The following is a 15,051-nucleotide window of genomic DNA, read 5'->3' on the forward strand; positions in this document are numbered from 1 at the left end:
TGGTAGGGCAAAAGAAGTGTGTGTAAACGTGGGGAAAAGCTGCTGGAATTCTGAGCAACTTATTGCCAAACAGAAATGTACTGAGTCATTACCCGTAACTATAAACAGCAACAGTGGTACAGACTGAGAAGCCACCAAGAAAGTTAGTCACATATAAAAGGAGAAAAAGAATTAAAATACGTTCAAGTAACTGTAATTAAATGTATCGGACAGATAATTTGTACTATCAAGGGAAATACAATGATCGGGAAATACATGCTGAGTCTTAGAAGAGATCTAGAAAAACTCTAGAACACTTCTCAGCGGAAACGAGATGTTTGTTTAACATTCGCACTTGGAAGACTAGCACTTGGAAAGTGTTAAGAGTAAAATTATTTGAAGGAAATATTGGCTTCTGGTATTGAAGTAGTGACAAGGTCTGATGTCAACGACAGACAAGCAACCAGATGGAGACATCAGGAAGTAACCAAATAACCTTTTTTTTCTCCTCCCGCATCCAGAGTTAATATGCAAATATCTTCTGGTAACACACACTCCATGGTGAGGTAGAGGCTCTCAACCTTTCTCAGTCTGAGAAGTATCTGAAACATAACATACTATTTCTCTAATACAGACTCAGAGTATCTTTGAGACATTCCCTCGACAGAAGAGAGGCAATCTCTCCTAGAGCTACAACTGCAGAAGATCTGTGAAGAGGAACGGTGCCTCAAAGGCCATCACTGTGTTGATACCCAGTACCCTTTTAACTGTTGTTTAAAGAAACTAAAAGGGAGAAAACTAAACACATTAGATATTTATTTTGAGTTATATAAAGGCTATAAAGTTAACTGCAAGGTAGAGATCTCAGCTATCCTACTTTGTTTCTGTCTTTTCTCTTAAATAGCTTTCTCAAAGGAGTAAGTTGGCATTCTCTCTGTGTGTAAAAAAAGACTTGACTACATCTGAAATTGGTCGTCTGCAAAGTTCATCCTCTTCAAGCCTTGACCTCTGCTTTTATCTGAGCAAATCTTACCAGCTGATTCAAATTTCCATAAGTTATAGTCTCAGCCCCCCTCCCCTTTTCTTTTTAACAGACTTTCATTCTCTCTCTAAAGAGAGTTCAGCTTTGAATTAATTTCCAGAAAAAACAAGTGACTAAAGCCATCAATATCTCCTCACAGGACACAATCTCATCCTTGGAAAGATATCTGAAGGCACCGTAAGATATTAGGCCTCCTTCCGCTGACATTCTGTTTACAAAAACCCCAGAACTCCTCCCCCTGCAATCTGGTAGAGGTGTTGTTATTAAGCAACTTGCCAAAATCTGGTTTTGTACCAATGCTATTCAATCTGCTGAATTCCCTATCAAAAGGAAAAAGGGTGAAACTTTCAATATGATTTTGAAACTCCTGTAAGAATCAGTTCTCAGGACTGGAAACAGAACTGGGGGACTTGTTTAAAATAGACTGGGCCTGTGTACATGAGGCTTGTTCCACTTGTCTGAAGAAAGCCTCATCCTCCATGTCTTCCTAACCAGGCGGTCTGTAGCAGACGCCCACAGCAACGATGTCCACATCAGCCTGCCCACTAATCCTGACTCACACCCCCAGCTGGCTCGTCATCCCTCCCCAGGCAGAGCTCCATGCACTCCAGCCACGTAAAGGGCAACTCCCCCTCCTCGTCTGTCCCTCCTCAAGAACCCACTGCAGCACTCCAGTTGTGCCAGCTCTCCCACCTTGTCCTCTCTGGAGGAATCGGACCTCTCATTCCTCCTGTTTGTTCCCCGCGCTGCACGCAATACTGTACAGCCCCTCCAGAGAGGCACCCAGAAAAGGCACGAGAGCTTTCTGCAGAATGCTGATCTGCAGGCATTTCCTCACACATACACACATGCTCTGCTGTGCTGATTGATCAGGAGGTCCCTCCTTATCACACCACTCCACACTTTGCTTGCCAACTCACTTCCTCATTTGTTTGTCAGTCATCCTCCCCACCCCCCTTATTGCACGCTGCTTTATTACCAGCATACAGCGTGGCTTGATACCTACAATTTAAAAAGAAAAAAAGAAGTTGGAGCAACTAAACCCACTGTCAAATCAAACCTGATTTCTAGAAACAATGAAATAAAAACCTGACTGCTCTGAAACAGTCAAATGGGCTCAGGGAACGAGCCGTTACTCTGGGGTGCAGTAATGGGCCAGGGGCTTTGGAAAGCCATGAGAGGCTATTGGGAAAAACAGACCAGGAATAAACTGTTAAACACCCATGCAAAGCTCTGTAGAAGAAAGCAGCGAAGAACATCATACCAGAGCCGTTCCTCCTCACAGCTCACCACTGATGCAGTATGAGCCATCATTTCTGCACCACAATCAGTGTTGTTCTACAGGTCCCAGCCAAGTGTTCATTGTGAGCGTTTTTCATACTTACCTAATATAAATACAACTTAAATATTTCCATGGGGAAGACACAAGTCAAATCTTTGATTCCTGAACCTGTTTGGTGGAATGCTAATGACTGTGATGTTACCAGCAGCACCACTTTGTAAGAAGCTACTGGACTATGTGCATTCAAGCAACCACACAGCTACCCCAATGATGCAATTCCAGTGCAGATGTGCACTTTGTTTTGGTTTGGTTTTTTTTTTTTTTAAATAAATGTCTGCCATGTTGATGAACTCCTGGAGAGGGAGCCTCAGCCCTGCCTCTCCTCTTATTCTTGGTTCTCCCATCACACAACACAGCGCAGCATCCCAGCTTCTCTCTCAATCCCACATGCTAAAGAAAAGCTGTTGTACTGTGCTGGGATCAAGCGTGCTGCTTGGGTTCCAGGAGAGGCAGAACTTGCAGGGTTGGGGGCAGTGGGGGAGAAAAACATATCTCTAACCTAAGCCTCAGTATTTTGAGCCAGTCCCCCAAAACATGACCATTTCTATTTTTAAATTCTGTATTTTTCTAGTATGATCTGTCTCAGAATAACTAAACCCATCAGCTAGCCCTTACAACTTATCTCACAACTAATACCAAATCAGAACTAAACAGGAAAATACATGTTTGATTCTGTTGTCATAGCAGTCTTCCTGCTCTGAGCTTTGTGTTGTTTTTATCTGTCCTTAGTGAGATAGGGATCGTTCTGAACTCTTGGACTTTTCTGGGGGGAAACCTAGCTTCTGTTTGGTGACAATAAGTAGTCGCATTAGGAAAGGATCAAAGTCTGGACATTACAAACAGAACAACTATTTGGCATATTCAATGCTGCAGACTGTCGTGGGTAAAACTCCTCAGCCTCTGTGACAGCTTCCTGGCCACAAGCAGTTCTCTACTGCTAGGAGAGAGGGCAAAAGCAGAAGAAAGGTAAGACTGAAATAATAGCTGACTGTGAGAAAGATAAGACAAAAAGTAAGAAGTACTAAACAACAGTGAAAGATCTGCAGTTGCTAATCAGAGAACCCAGAGACACATCTACTCAAGAAGATTAGCAGACCGAATCCAGAAGAAAGAGGCTGTGAAAGAAACTCATAAAACCGGACACAAGGAAATGCCTAGACAGTACCCTGAACAAGAAATCAAGCTTCTTCCAGCCAAGAAATGAGAATTAGCCTTTATAGGGTCACAGCATGTTCAAATAGGATCCAAGCTAACTGTCAAAACAAGGTAGCATCATAAAATGGTCTTGTTGATCAAGATTCAATAAAACACTTTTACTTTTTAAAACAGTGCTATACCACCATGAGGTTAACATTATGTTCTATCACAGTCTGCGGAACACAGTTTCACTTCATCTTCAGTTCAGATACATGGCTTACAGCAGTCTACAAGTTCCAGAAGGCACTAACTCATCTGTCTTAAGAAAGCAATTTTTAAGACAAAGCATTGCTGCTGTGGCAATGTAAATCTCTGCAGGCACTATGATATTAAATATATGTGTGCATATGGGCAACACACAATTTCATGAACTTGAGAAATAGCATGCGGACAGTTTGCCAGAGACTCATGCAGTTGTTGGCTGCATTCATCTAACTAAAAGAGAAAATTAGTTTAAGAACACAACTAGAGGAGTTACTAGCCTGTCATATGCTGCTATCATGAAGTTGAGGAGGAGGCTGATGGATTGCTCTACACTGATTTGGTGAGTAGAAGGAAGGCGTTTGTTTAGCTGGTAGTAGATGGATGAAATGATTGTTTCTAGTCGAGACACGTTGATCTCTGTGTTATGATCCAAAGTGTTAAGGCCATTATCTCGGAAGGCTTCAATCATATTCCAGATATCAACAAGATGAACTAAAAATAAAGGAAAAAAAATTAACTGCTATTCTGTAATGCATGCAAGCTTACTTTTATGGTATTGTTTCCGAATACTATGTTAGCTTTTATTTTGGAATGAACAGTTACTTATTTGTATTCAAAGTGAGAGATAGACTCTTGATATTCATACTTATAGTTCATGTCAGCCAGTTTAAAGTAACAGAGCAGTGCCCAGACATCTTGCGTGCCTTTTATTCCACCCTTCAACATCTGGGTGCTCTGACAGAAAAACTACACAAAGGAGAAAAGCAATCTTCCATCATCATGCAGTGCGTTTTAGCAGAGTTAGATATTTTCATTTGAGAGACATCAGCCATATTCTAAATCCACTACAAATTGGTTACAATAATTTTGAACATCCTCATGCTGACTAGTAGTTGAGTACTGAAGGAGGAACTTGATGTTCCAGTTAAACTATGACTGTTTCCAGTTGATCCAGTTGCCAAGTCAGAGCATAATACTTTGTAAACATAGGTCTAGAGCTCCAAAGCGTTTCCCTAAATTACCCTGCTGTATCTTAGCGCATATCTAAGAAGTGTTAACAATGTAGAGAAAAAGTTTTCCAAAACCACAGAGAGTGATCTGCAGAACCACATTAAATGATATTTTAAAATGTTTCAAAGCTTGACAGGTATGCATGATAGTGGGAGAAGACATCTAAGGACCAAAAGCAATCCATCGGTCCAAACTGAACGTGATCCAACAGTTACGAAGGACAGACTTATTTGCTGACTTCACAACTTTTGTTACCTTCCTTAACTTATAAAAATGGTCTGAAGTAAGACTGTGATCTTTAACATTTCTTACATAGAACTCGTCTTTATATTTCTCACATAAAAACCACACAACGATAAAAGCCAAGCTACCTATTCACACCAAGCATATGCCCCTGGATCACCCTGGGGTCCAGCCAAAGATCATAAATGCACAGCCTCATCTATACATACATGTATGGTAAAGGTTACTCAAGGCATATGCATGGCATCAGTGAATTGGGCCCAAAGTGTGCAATGTACTATAATTAGCATTTCCTAATACCATTCTACCGGTTAAGAGGGGTTTTTAATTCAAAAGCATGAATTACAGTCAAGAACTAACACTTTTCCACAGGAATGAAAAAGCTGTAAGCCATCCATCAAACTAAAGGCACTGCGGGTACTGCCACAACAGCCCTCAGAGACACACACACCCCGGGGTCGGCTGCGCTGCGGAGGAGCTACAGCTGACAGCGTGCAGTTGCACATGTCCTCCACAGGACTCCTCAGCTGTTCCCCTGCCCTCTTCCACACCAGATACACGCTAATTCCACTTCACTGGGAGGAGGGACCTACTCCTGCATACATCAGTCCGTTCCGCTTTTTGCTTTGTCCAATTCAACGCTGGCAGCAGAATGCGAAGTAGCATCACCCATTCACCCTGGCATTAATCTTTGCTTTGGTGAGCTATCCAAGGTCAAAGGACCATGGAAGAGAATGAGAAAACTTACACTGACTAGTATGCTATGAACTTAAAGGATTCTTTACGGTTGCTACGTTTCATATTTGCCACCATGATCAGATCCAGACACTGTCATGCTAGTGACGGTATTATGCACCACCAAACTCATACCTGTGCCTAGCTGCCAGGTGGTTTGCGGTACACCATGATGGAGCAGGAGCTCAAACAGCTTGAGACTGCCTGCATCCAACACTTAGGGCAACTGAGATACGGCAATCTGGCCCATACATTTTAAATTTTTGAAACATTAAAGAATAAAGCCAAAGATAATATAGAGTATTGGACAAAGATCGCTGCCTCTTTTTAATTATATATTAATCTCTGTTTAGTTTAAGTAACAACTACCGTTGTCTGATAAAATGTTTGCTTACTCTTGCTATACTTAAAATTCACATGGGTAGAATATTTGAAACAATCATGCATGAGACATTTTTGAAGATAAAGAGTAATTATAACTTACGATTACATCTTTTTTGTACAAACCGCAGTTTACAGGCTGTTCGATACGTTGAAAGTCTGATGACATCAAAATTCTGTGCTCCTATGAATAAAAAAAAGTTTTTGTTTTTCTTTCCTCTATAACATTCAGCTTATCTGAGAGAATAACTTCAAAAATGGTATGAGTGTTCCTTTACACACATCATCTTTGTCATATGAACATGACAAAGATTTTCATTAGGTACCTCATGGTAAAGCGATTTTCAGCAGCATATTATAAACTGACCTAAGTTTGCGACTAATATGAGTACCTTAAAAGGAAGCAAGAATTAAGCAGTGAGTGGGTAAGGAAGAGGACTGCACTGATGTTGGAAGACATGTACACAAAAGATACGAGACAAAGAAAAGGGGGGGTGGTACTCCTACCACCATCTGCATTACAGCCCCATCAGGAGCATGCTTTTGGTCTCCCAAATCGATCCAAATCAGGTAAGAAGCAGAAGAAAAGGCATAGAAGAAAAAAAAAAAAAAAAGTCTTATGTTCACCAACAACCTCCTACTTCAAGATGAGTAAGTGTTATACCTTCAAACAATACCACACTGCTAAAGATTTGAATGCTATGATCTATCGCTAGTCTGTACCACATCTACCAGTTCCAGCGATTACTCTGAACATTACAAACTTGAGCAATTTCAGAAAGTTGTGTTAGCCCTCTGCCAAACAGACCTGCGTACCTCCTATACTGATCAAATAAGATGATAAATGATGTGGGGATGATAAATTACAATGGTTTAAAGTCCAGTATCGATCATTTCTAATTTGGAAGCAGCCAACAAGTCTCGTCTCAAAAATCCCATTAATCATAAACCACAATGCCTTTTAAATGGCTCACATTTCAACAGCGTTAGTGGCTACGTCCTATAATCAAAATATAGTTCTAAGGTGTAGTCTGACACAATCCAGTTGCATGTGGGCAATGGCATGGATGCACGTGGCTCCTGCACCTCTTGTATTCTCACAGGAGTGCATAAAAGCAGGATCTGCTGCAGTCTTTCATACTTCTCTCAAAAGCCAGAGCCTAGATGAGTAGAGAACTGAGAAACGGGGATAACTGTGACTTATAGAATCCACACTTCTAAAAGATACTTAAAAACAAAAAACCAAACCCACATCCTCCCAAAGAAGGCATCTGATTGCTATATCGGGGGGTCTTGCTCAAAGGTGATAACTTATTCCCTCCTACATTCTGAATTCAGAAACCAACTTGCAAATACCTCATTTGAATTACCTTTGTGTATGCACCCACTGACTCACAGTTGCAAATTTAACATTCCATTACAGTTCTGCAAATACAATGCCAAAGCATCTGCACACATGCCAAAGCATCTGCTTGTCCTTAGAGACCTATGTACTGTGTCTTGAAAGTGACATACAAGGATTATTCCTCCTCATCACTGACATGGAACAGGAGGTGAAAAGACTCTCATAAGATCAGTAAGGAGGCTGAGCAATTTCCCAGTGCAAGGCTCCCCATGACAGCTTACCTAAGAGTGGCACTGGACTAGCCAACTTCTGAGGAGCGTGCTGCTTGATAGTATGGTGCAACAAACTTAAGTGGATTATTTCACAGTATCATCTTTAGAAAACTAGTGTCTGATATATTTCAGGAAAGTACTTGGCCAGGTAATGTAAGCTGGAGTATTCAGATCCAAGGCTACAACAAAATAGCTCATTTTGTATTTTCTATGCAACACTCTTTTCAAAACTCTCCATTTGGGTGCATACTTCTATCTTTCAAACCACAGACAGCACTTCAACAGACCGTGAGTCTTCACAAAATGCTTTGTCTATATAAAATCTATGTATATAAATGTATATAAAATATGCATGTATGCATATTTTTTATATATATACACACACATATATATATAAGGTCATTTAACAGCTACATGCAAAAACAAAAACAAAGAGTCATCCATTTTCTGTTCTTGTCTTCTTGCGTCACATTACCACAAAAGCTTCAACAAGGTCATTCTTCTAAACTATCTGAAGATAAAATGGGATGTGTTTTCAAGACAGTCTATAAAGCTCAGAATCACAGAGCAGTTGAGGCTGGAAGGGACTGCTGGAGATCATCTAGCCCAACCTCCCTGCTCAAGCAGGGTCAGCTACAGCAATTTGCCCAAGAGTGTGTTCAGTCACATTCCGAATATCTGCAAGGATGGAAACTCCACAACTTCGCTCAGCAACCCCTCCCAGTGCTCAAGCACCCTCACACTAAAAATGTTTTTTCTCACATTCAGACGGAATTTGCTGTGTTTCAGTTTGTACCCGCTGGCTTGTATCCTGCCACTGGGCTGAGAAAAGTCTGGCTCCATTTTCTTTATACCCTTCCATAAGATAGACTCCGTATGTATTCTGCAGTTCAGAGAAATTAGAATAGCTTGCACAGAATTCTTGCCTGTCAGACAGCTCCATAAATACTACAAAACCAACAAACACATCCTTGGGTAGCATGTCCAATGTGGGTGAATGCCAAGGTCTACTCTTGTCTCACATGAGGAATTATCTAAACCCTTCAGCAAATTTTTATGCTGACCAACAACAAATAGTCACTGAAAGCATCCATTTTACACATCACACATCTACTCTGTGTATGAAGCTCACCTAGAAAGGAAAACATTTATGTGTTCACTTTATAGTGAAATATTCCACCACAGGACAGCTGAAGCTTGAAGACCTTAGATTTCTCATACTGATATGCTAAAGAGCCTTACAGCAAAAGGCAGTTCCCAATGTCTATACACCAGCACTCCCACTGATAATGAACAGCAAGAACCACAGCTGCAAAAAGAGACACCTTGGATAATCGGAATTTGGAATATTTTTAACAATTTAGCCAAAGCTAAAAACTAGCAAGTCAAGTTCTGTACTAAATGATCACAAGACATCTACAACACTTTAAAGTGATGAGACAAATGTAATACTCCGATGCACCAGTCAAGGCATTTCTAGTGGAGAAGTACTATTGTCATTTTAAAAGGTTCTAATGAGATTTCATCCAGGATACCACGCACAATTCCGTCACCTTTGCTCAAGTAAAACTGAACAGAGGCAGAGAAGAACAGGAGATGAGGTATACAGCAGGGAGACTACAGGAGGAAGCTTGTGCCGTATGTTGAACAAGCCAAAAAGGGACATGACTATAAACTCAAACACAAAGCAAGCTGGGAAGGTGGGGAGAAATACTATCCAAGACCGGTCTTACAGGAGAGGAAGCAGATATAAATTATCCAGGAATGAAACTGTTCCTGAAATTAGAAAATGCTTATAACCACAGTAAGAACGTTACTCTGGAATTCCTTCAACAAAATAGCACGGATGTATTATTGTCTTAAGACAGACCTTCATCAGCCTGTAATCGGAATTATAGGACATGCTTGCCTAATCTAGGAATTTCATTCAGTTCCTGTAGGAAAGTAAAATAACATGATGTCATGCAAACATACAATCTTTTACTTATAACTGCACATATCTTTTTAAAAGGCTATGTCTCATTCCTTTAAATTATATTATCTCTGGACAGGCATTTGATTTCTAGTAACAACTACAGCCTCTCTTTCAGAGAATGGTCCTGTACAAAAAACACCCCCCCCAAGCCCCTCAAACTGTTTCTCTTCTGAGTCACACTAGTATTGTGGTGCAATTTTTAAAAAAAAATTTTTTAAGGTAAAAGGTGATCTGTCTGTTGTCATTATTTATTTTAATAGTTGCCCACAAACTTTCAATATTGCCATATATGAGAAATGCGGATGTTCCTTAAAAAAGGAGCTTCACAAAACCTAGAAACGAATAACCTTTTCGGCAGTTGTGACCCACCTCTTGCATTCTCCTCCTGATCAGCACCCAGGAGCACCCAGGATGCTTTTCACTAGATGAGGCAATGGTCTTGTGGAAACAAGATGTAAATGATCTGGTAAAACTCTCAAAGCGAAGCTCTCAGTAAAGAATAAATGACATTATGTCTTCAAATTTCTTACTTACTCATTTCCATGAACAGCTGTCTCTTCTCTGCCATTGTCCTCCTCCTCTTCCCACTCTCCTCAATCATTCTGAAGACAAAAACGGCAAACACTGTTTGTGCTAGAATTTCTGTCACAAGAGCAACTTACTGTGAACAAAGCTATTTTATCCCTCAAGTGAAACAGTGTGATTATATTTGGTAAATGAAAAGACCAGTAGAAAGACAGACATCTCTTCATAACGATCATATTCCATGACAGAGAGATACACTTTAGACTTGCTAATACCTTTCAAAGTGGTGCAGAGTACAGGAAATATTAATTCTAAACATTTTAGTTGCTAATCTTCAGTTTGCAAAACTCAGAGCTGCATTGATATATATAGCAATATCACGTAAAGAATTCCTTTCTGTTCAAAGAGATTTTGTTTGCAAAACACAAAGCAAGCAAGACGTCTCCGTGAGCAGTTGAGCCAATGAAGTGCAGAGCCCTACAGATTTGCATGTTAGAGCCTTTGGTGTCCAAGAGGAGAAAGCATACTACCTTCCTTCCCCGGGCTGACAGAGATCGCTAACACCCCTCTTCCCTGCCTAGGGTTTTTGTGGGATGTTGGGGGTGGGGTGGGGGGGTTGTGTGTCTTTAAACAAAACTCGTGAGAATTCGTTTAACTTCGAAACCTGATGCCCAAGGTCAAATCATATTTGTCAGGGAAGTAAAGATCTTAAATACAATTAAGGTGGAAAGAAAAAAAACTGTATAGTTTGGTCACACAGGCCTCCCTTTCTTAGGGAAACAGATTAAAGAACTGACAGCAACATAGTAGAACTTACACCCAAGGTAAGGAGGCATAGGGACAATTTAGTACCTCTTACAGCTTACTTCACTACGTAGTCCTAAAAGACAGATGCTAAATTTCAGTCAACTCCAGTGAAAAAAAAGCAACTTAATTCACTATCAGTGTAAGATTTCACTTAACATTACTACATTGTATTATTCTTTTGTTACCAGATTCACCAACTCATTAAATATGGTTTTTAAATGTGTAGGAAAAAAAAAGGGCAAAAATACCAAACAATTATTCTACAATTACACCAGAATCTAACTCTAAGGGAGTTAGTCAGCTCGCCCTCATGCAGCACGGCAGGGCAGACTTCATTAGGCTTAAATGTCAACCAAGGAAAAGAAAGTCGTGCCTTGGCACTCAGTATACACTCTCTGATTAACAGTTTCCCTCAGCAGTTGTCCATTGCCTGTTAATTATTCTCTGGTGAAGATCTCGCAACACATTCATCTTGAAAGCCACCAAAACCTTTTTCCTTAACTGTTCATAAAAGGAAAATAAGCCTATGGTGGTATAAAGTAACCTGCAAATACATTTTATTTCCTTATTTTTTCCCACTTTAGAAAACCATAGACTCAGAACCAATGTGCTTCTGTATTTTATTTTTTTTAAAGGAAAAAAACCTCAATGGCATTTTTGCAGATATGTAAAAGTCTTTTTTTCAGCTTCCTAAAATAAATTCATTTTAAGTTAAATAAATATATACAAACAGAGTATCTTATCTTCTCAGCCAAGGTTCTTCACAATGCCTAATCTCGAGCTGTACTTCGCTGTAGACCGAAGCAGGTGTTCAAAGAGCTGGGCACTGCGAAACTTTGCCCACGCGATTCATTTTGTTCACCCACAAGTTCCACCTGTCCTCACACGCTGCCCCAAGCTTAAGAGTTTTTGGAACTAACTACTATTCTCTTTATTTCCTCATCACATAAAACATGCATGTCATGTTGAAGAATGTCAGTTACTGCACCAGTAATTAGCTTTATTTCAAGTGCTAGCGCCTCTCTAAATTCCACAACAGATGGACTCCAAGGGGTAGATTAGTTAGTTGATCTTTTAAATTGGTTTTAGTAGAGACTATTTTATCAAGACATAAGGGACAATACCACTTGAATCTTCTGCAACACCAAAAAATAATTATGATAATATTAGATCTTCTTGTCCTTGGGCTTTGGATGCATGTGTCCCTCATTCCACCTTCCTAACCCCCTGCTTCCAAGCCAATCTCATTTTTCTGCAAAGCTGGAACCAGTCCCCGGAGAACTTGCCTCACATCAGAGCGGCAAGAGAGGGTGATACTAGAGATACCGTAACTGTAATCTCTCCTAGCAATTACCTACTGGAGCCCATGGATTCCAGCTAAGCCCACGAGACAGGCTTCCTACCGTGCTTTCACAGCAGGCAGAGACGTGCTACCAACCAGCAAGAAAAAGCATATGGCAACGCCAGACGCTCCCATTCAGCACCACCACTCGCGAGGCTGTGCAAGTAGCACAGACAGGGCTGAGGAAAGGACTAAAGGCAGAGATGAAGCAGGGTATGAGACTAATACTGTGTATTAAGGGCTGCAATTAATTTTGCTGCTGTCTACTAACATCTACATTTAAAGTCATATTACCATGACATCAATCTCTTTCCCTAAAGGCACTTTATTGCCTTGCAGGTGTCAGGATTTGAGTTTTTTAAGAGGTCATTCAAGCTGCATGGACCATGGTCAGAGAACACTATCATACATAATTCACAGCTAAATAGGTTAGATTGACCAAGATATACACTTTTAAAATTTTAAAGGAGCTAGCACTACCCTTCATGCTCCCTGCAAAGCAAATGAGCAAATTATCTGTTCAGCAATGTCCTTGAAATGAGATCTGAATAAGTAAACTGGTCTCTCCATGATTATGAAGTGCTGCAGGGACACATCAACAAAGCCTGATTAACCCATAGCTCAGGAATTATCTTGTACAGATTTTTCAGGTACAGTCTCAGGAAAATCATGTCCTAAGGAATGTTGTCACAGGTCCTCCTCCAAGACTCTTGCCTTTCTTGAAGGGAGCAAAAGATTTGAAATTTTCATTAGATGAACAGCTCAACAATCCTGTACCTGCTCGCCAAAAATAATCAAATGTTACTATTTAGATTCACAAGCTCTCCTTCCTGATTCTTTCCTGCTATTATCTGCGAGGGGACAGACATCTAGGAAATGATCTTCCTGGGCCAGAGTTACACATTCTAAAGACAAATAGAGTGGAGAGAGAAGAGACAAGCCGGCACATATTTGGAAAAGTTGTGGAAATTACATTAGTCATATGAGATCTATTCAAATAATTGACAAACCCCTTTTTAAAGGCTGAACAATCAGATACAGAAGGATCCCTTACTGGTGAAGCTGGGAAGAAAGATGGAAAGTCTCTATTCACCTTCGCACTTTAAACCTATCTCAAGTTCAAAACAGGAATAACTAAAACCAGAATAACTGCAATTATGCTAAGGATGCAAATTACAGTGCTCAACATCAGAAAACAAGGAAGGTAAACTGCAGCTTGTTCTGCATTGTTTTTTGGCTGGGTTGGGTTGGTTTTGTTTGTTGGAAGGGGTGGGGGTGTTTGATTTGGTTTTGGGGGGGGCATTTTTTGGGGCAGTTTTTTGTTTGTTTGTTTGGCTGGTTGTGTGTTGGGTTTTTTTGCTTTGGTGTTTGGTTTTTGTTTTGTTTTTTTAACATTTGTGGCATAATGCATGAGAAAAGTGCCAAGAACATGCACGGTTTAAAATGACAAGGCAGACAAAAATTCTCAAGATGGATGCTCATCTTACAACGGACATATGTGGACAAAAAACACTCAAATATATTTATGTACCAACAGAGGACAATGTGAATGCACTGGGGATTCCCCAGTATCACACTACATGTTTAAACAGGTACTTATGAGGGTTTTTTTTCATCCAGTTTTGTCCTTCACATTTCATAATGAGCTGCTTCTAAACATTTGGTATCTACTTCATCATTCTTCAAAACCCCGACAGATCAGCAATGCTTGGGATAAGCGGTGTACATCACCCAATGCCTATCTTAGGCAACAGTCCTGCATCTTTGTGCTCTCTCTTTAGCATATGCTACCATTCCGGTATGTGCTAACTATATAGCATACACTATATGATCACTCCACGCTTTAGAAGTCCCAAGTCCTTGCCTACAGTAACCAGGCACTATATTGCTACAAAAAGGACAGCAGCAACATGCATCTAAAACTGTCAAAACTTTACACTGTCCACAGGAGAAAGTTCTTACACATTCACAAAACGTCAGCTTTGGACCTGAAGATTTCCATAACAGCAACCCAGATCAAGGGTTGACCTTGAGTCATAAAAAGAACTCAGATAAAATGCTAAAGAGGGATTTAGAAGAAGAAACATGCTTAGTCATGCTTAAAAGCTTTAATTATTGTATTGAAAAGTTCTACTAAGAGAGTAACAGCATGCTGCTCGGCCAAATCCAGCTTGCCAATGCAGTATCATGTCTCCAAAAGGAACCCAAAGCAGATGTGCAGGGAAGAATAGAATAATGGAGCAAGCATACAGCAAAACTTCCCAAGAACTTCCTTTCAAGTTCCTCAAGTTTGCAAAGCCGAGAATTCCTGAGCCAAAGTGATTCTCCATACTCAGTAACCATCAACAGCTTTCTCCCCCACGAGCCTGTGTGTCTGTCCCTTTACTGCCCATAAACTTTTGACATTTGCAACACTCTGCAGCAAGAACTCCCGAGCACGAAACCCACAGCTCAACAAGTCACCTCCCTGGATTTTCTGCACCGGCCTCCTCCTATCAGATTCACAAGCCTCCTAGTTCTTCTACCAAGAGATACAGAACAATCAATCACTACCCACCCTCTCCACGACATTCCTGACTTTATAGATCTCCAACATACCTTCTCCCCAGCTGCCTCCCTTCCACATTGAGGGATCTCAGCTTATTTTTGTC

General features: G+C 40.5%; 1 protein-coding gene across 1 annotated transcript in view; it reads right to left on the reverse strand.

Annotated features, from left to right (window-relative positions):
• DTNB (dystrobrevin beta) overlaps window positions 1-15,051 on the reverse strand; it is a 218,390-nt gene that overhangs the window by 189,904 nt on the left and 13,435 nt on the right. Inside the window, exons 3-5 of the mRNA XM_075497583.1 lie at window positions 10,261-10,328; window positions 6,238-6,318; window positions 4,043-4,256 (exon numbers count right to left, since the gene is read on the reverse strand). Coding sequence (XP_075353698.1) covers window positions 4,043-4,256; window positions 6,238-6,318; window positions 10,261-10,327 — 362 coding nt within the window. The 5' untranslated portion in view covers window position 10,328. The remainder of the gene's footprint in view (window positions 1-4,042; window positions 4,257-6,237; window positions 6,319-10,260; window positions 10,329-15,051) is intronic.

Source organism: Mycteria americana, chromosome 3 (assembly GCF_035582795.1).
Source record: "Mycteria americana isolate JAX WOST 10 ecotype Jacksonville Zoo and Gardens chromosome 3, USCA_MyAme_1.0, whole genome shotgun sequence".
NCBI classification, from domain to species: domain Eukaryota; kingdom Metazoa; phylum Chordata; class Aves; order Ciconiiformes; family Ciconiidae; genus Mycteria; species Mycteria americana.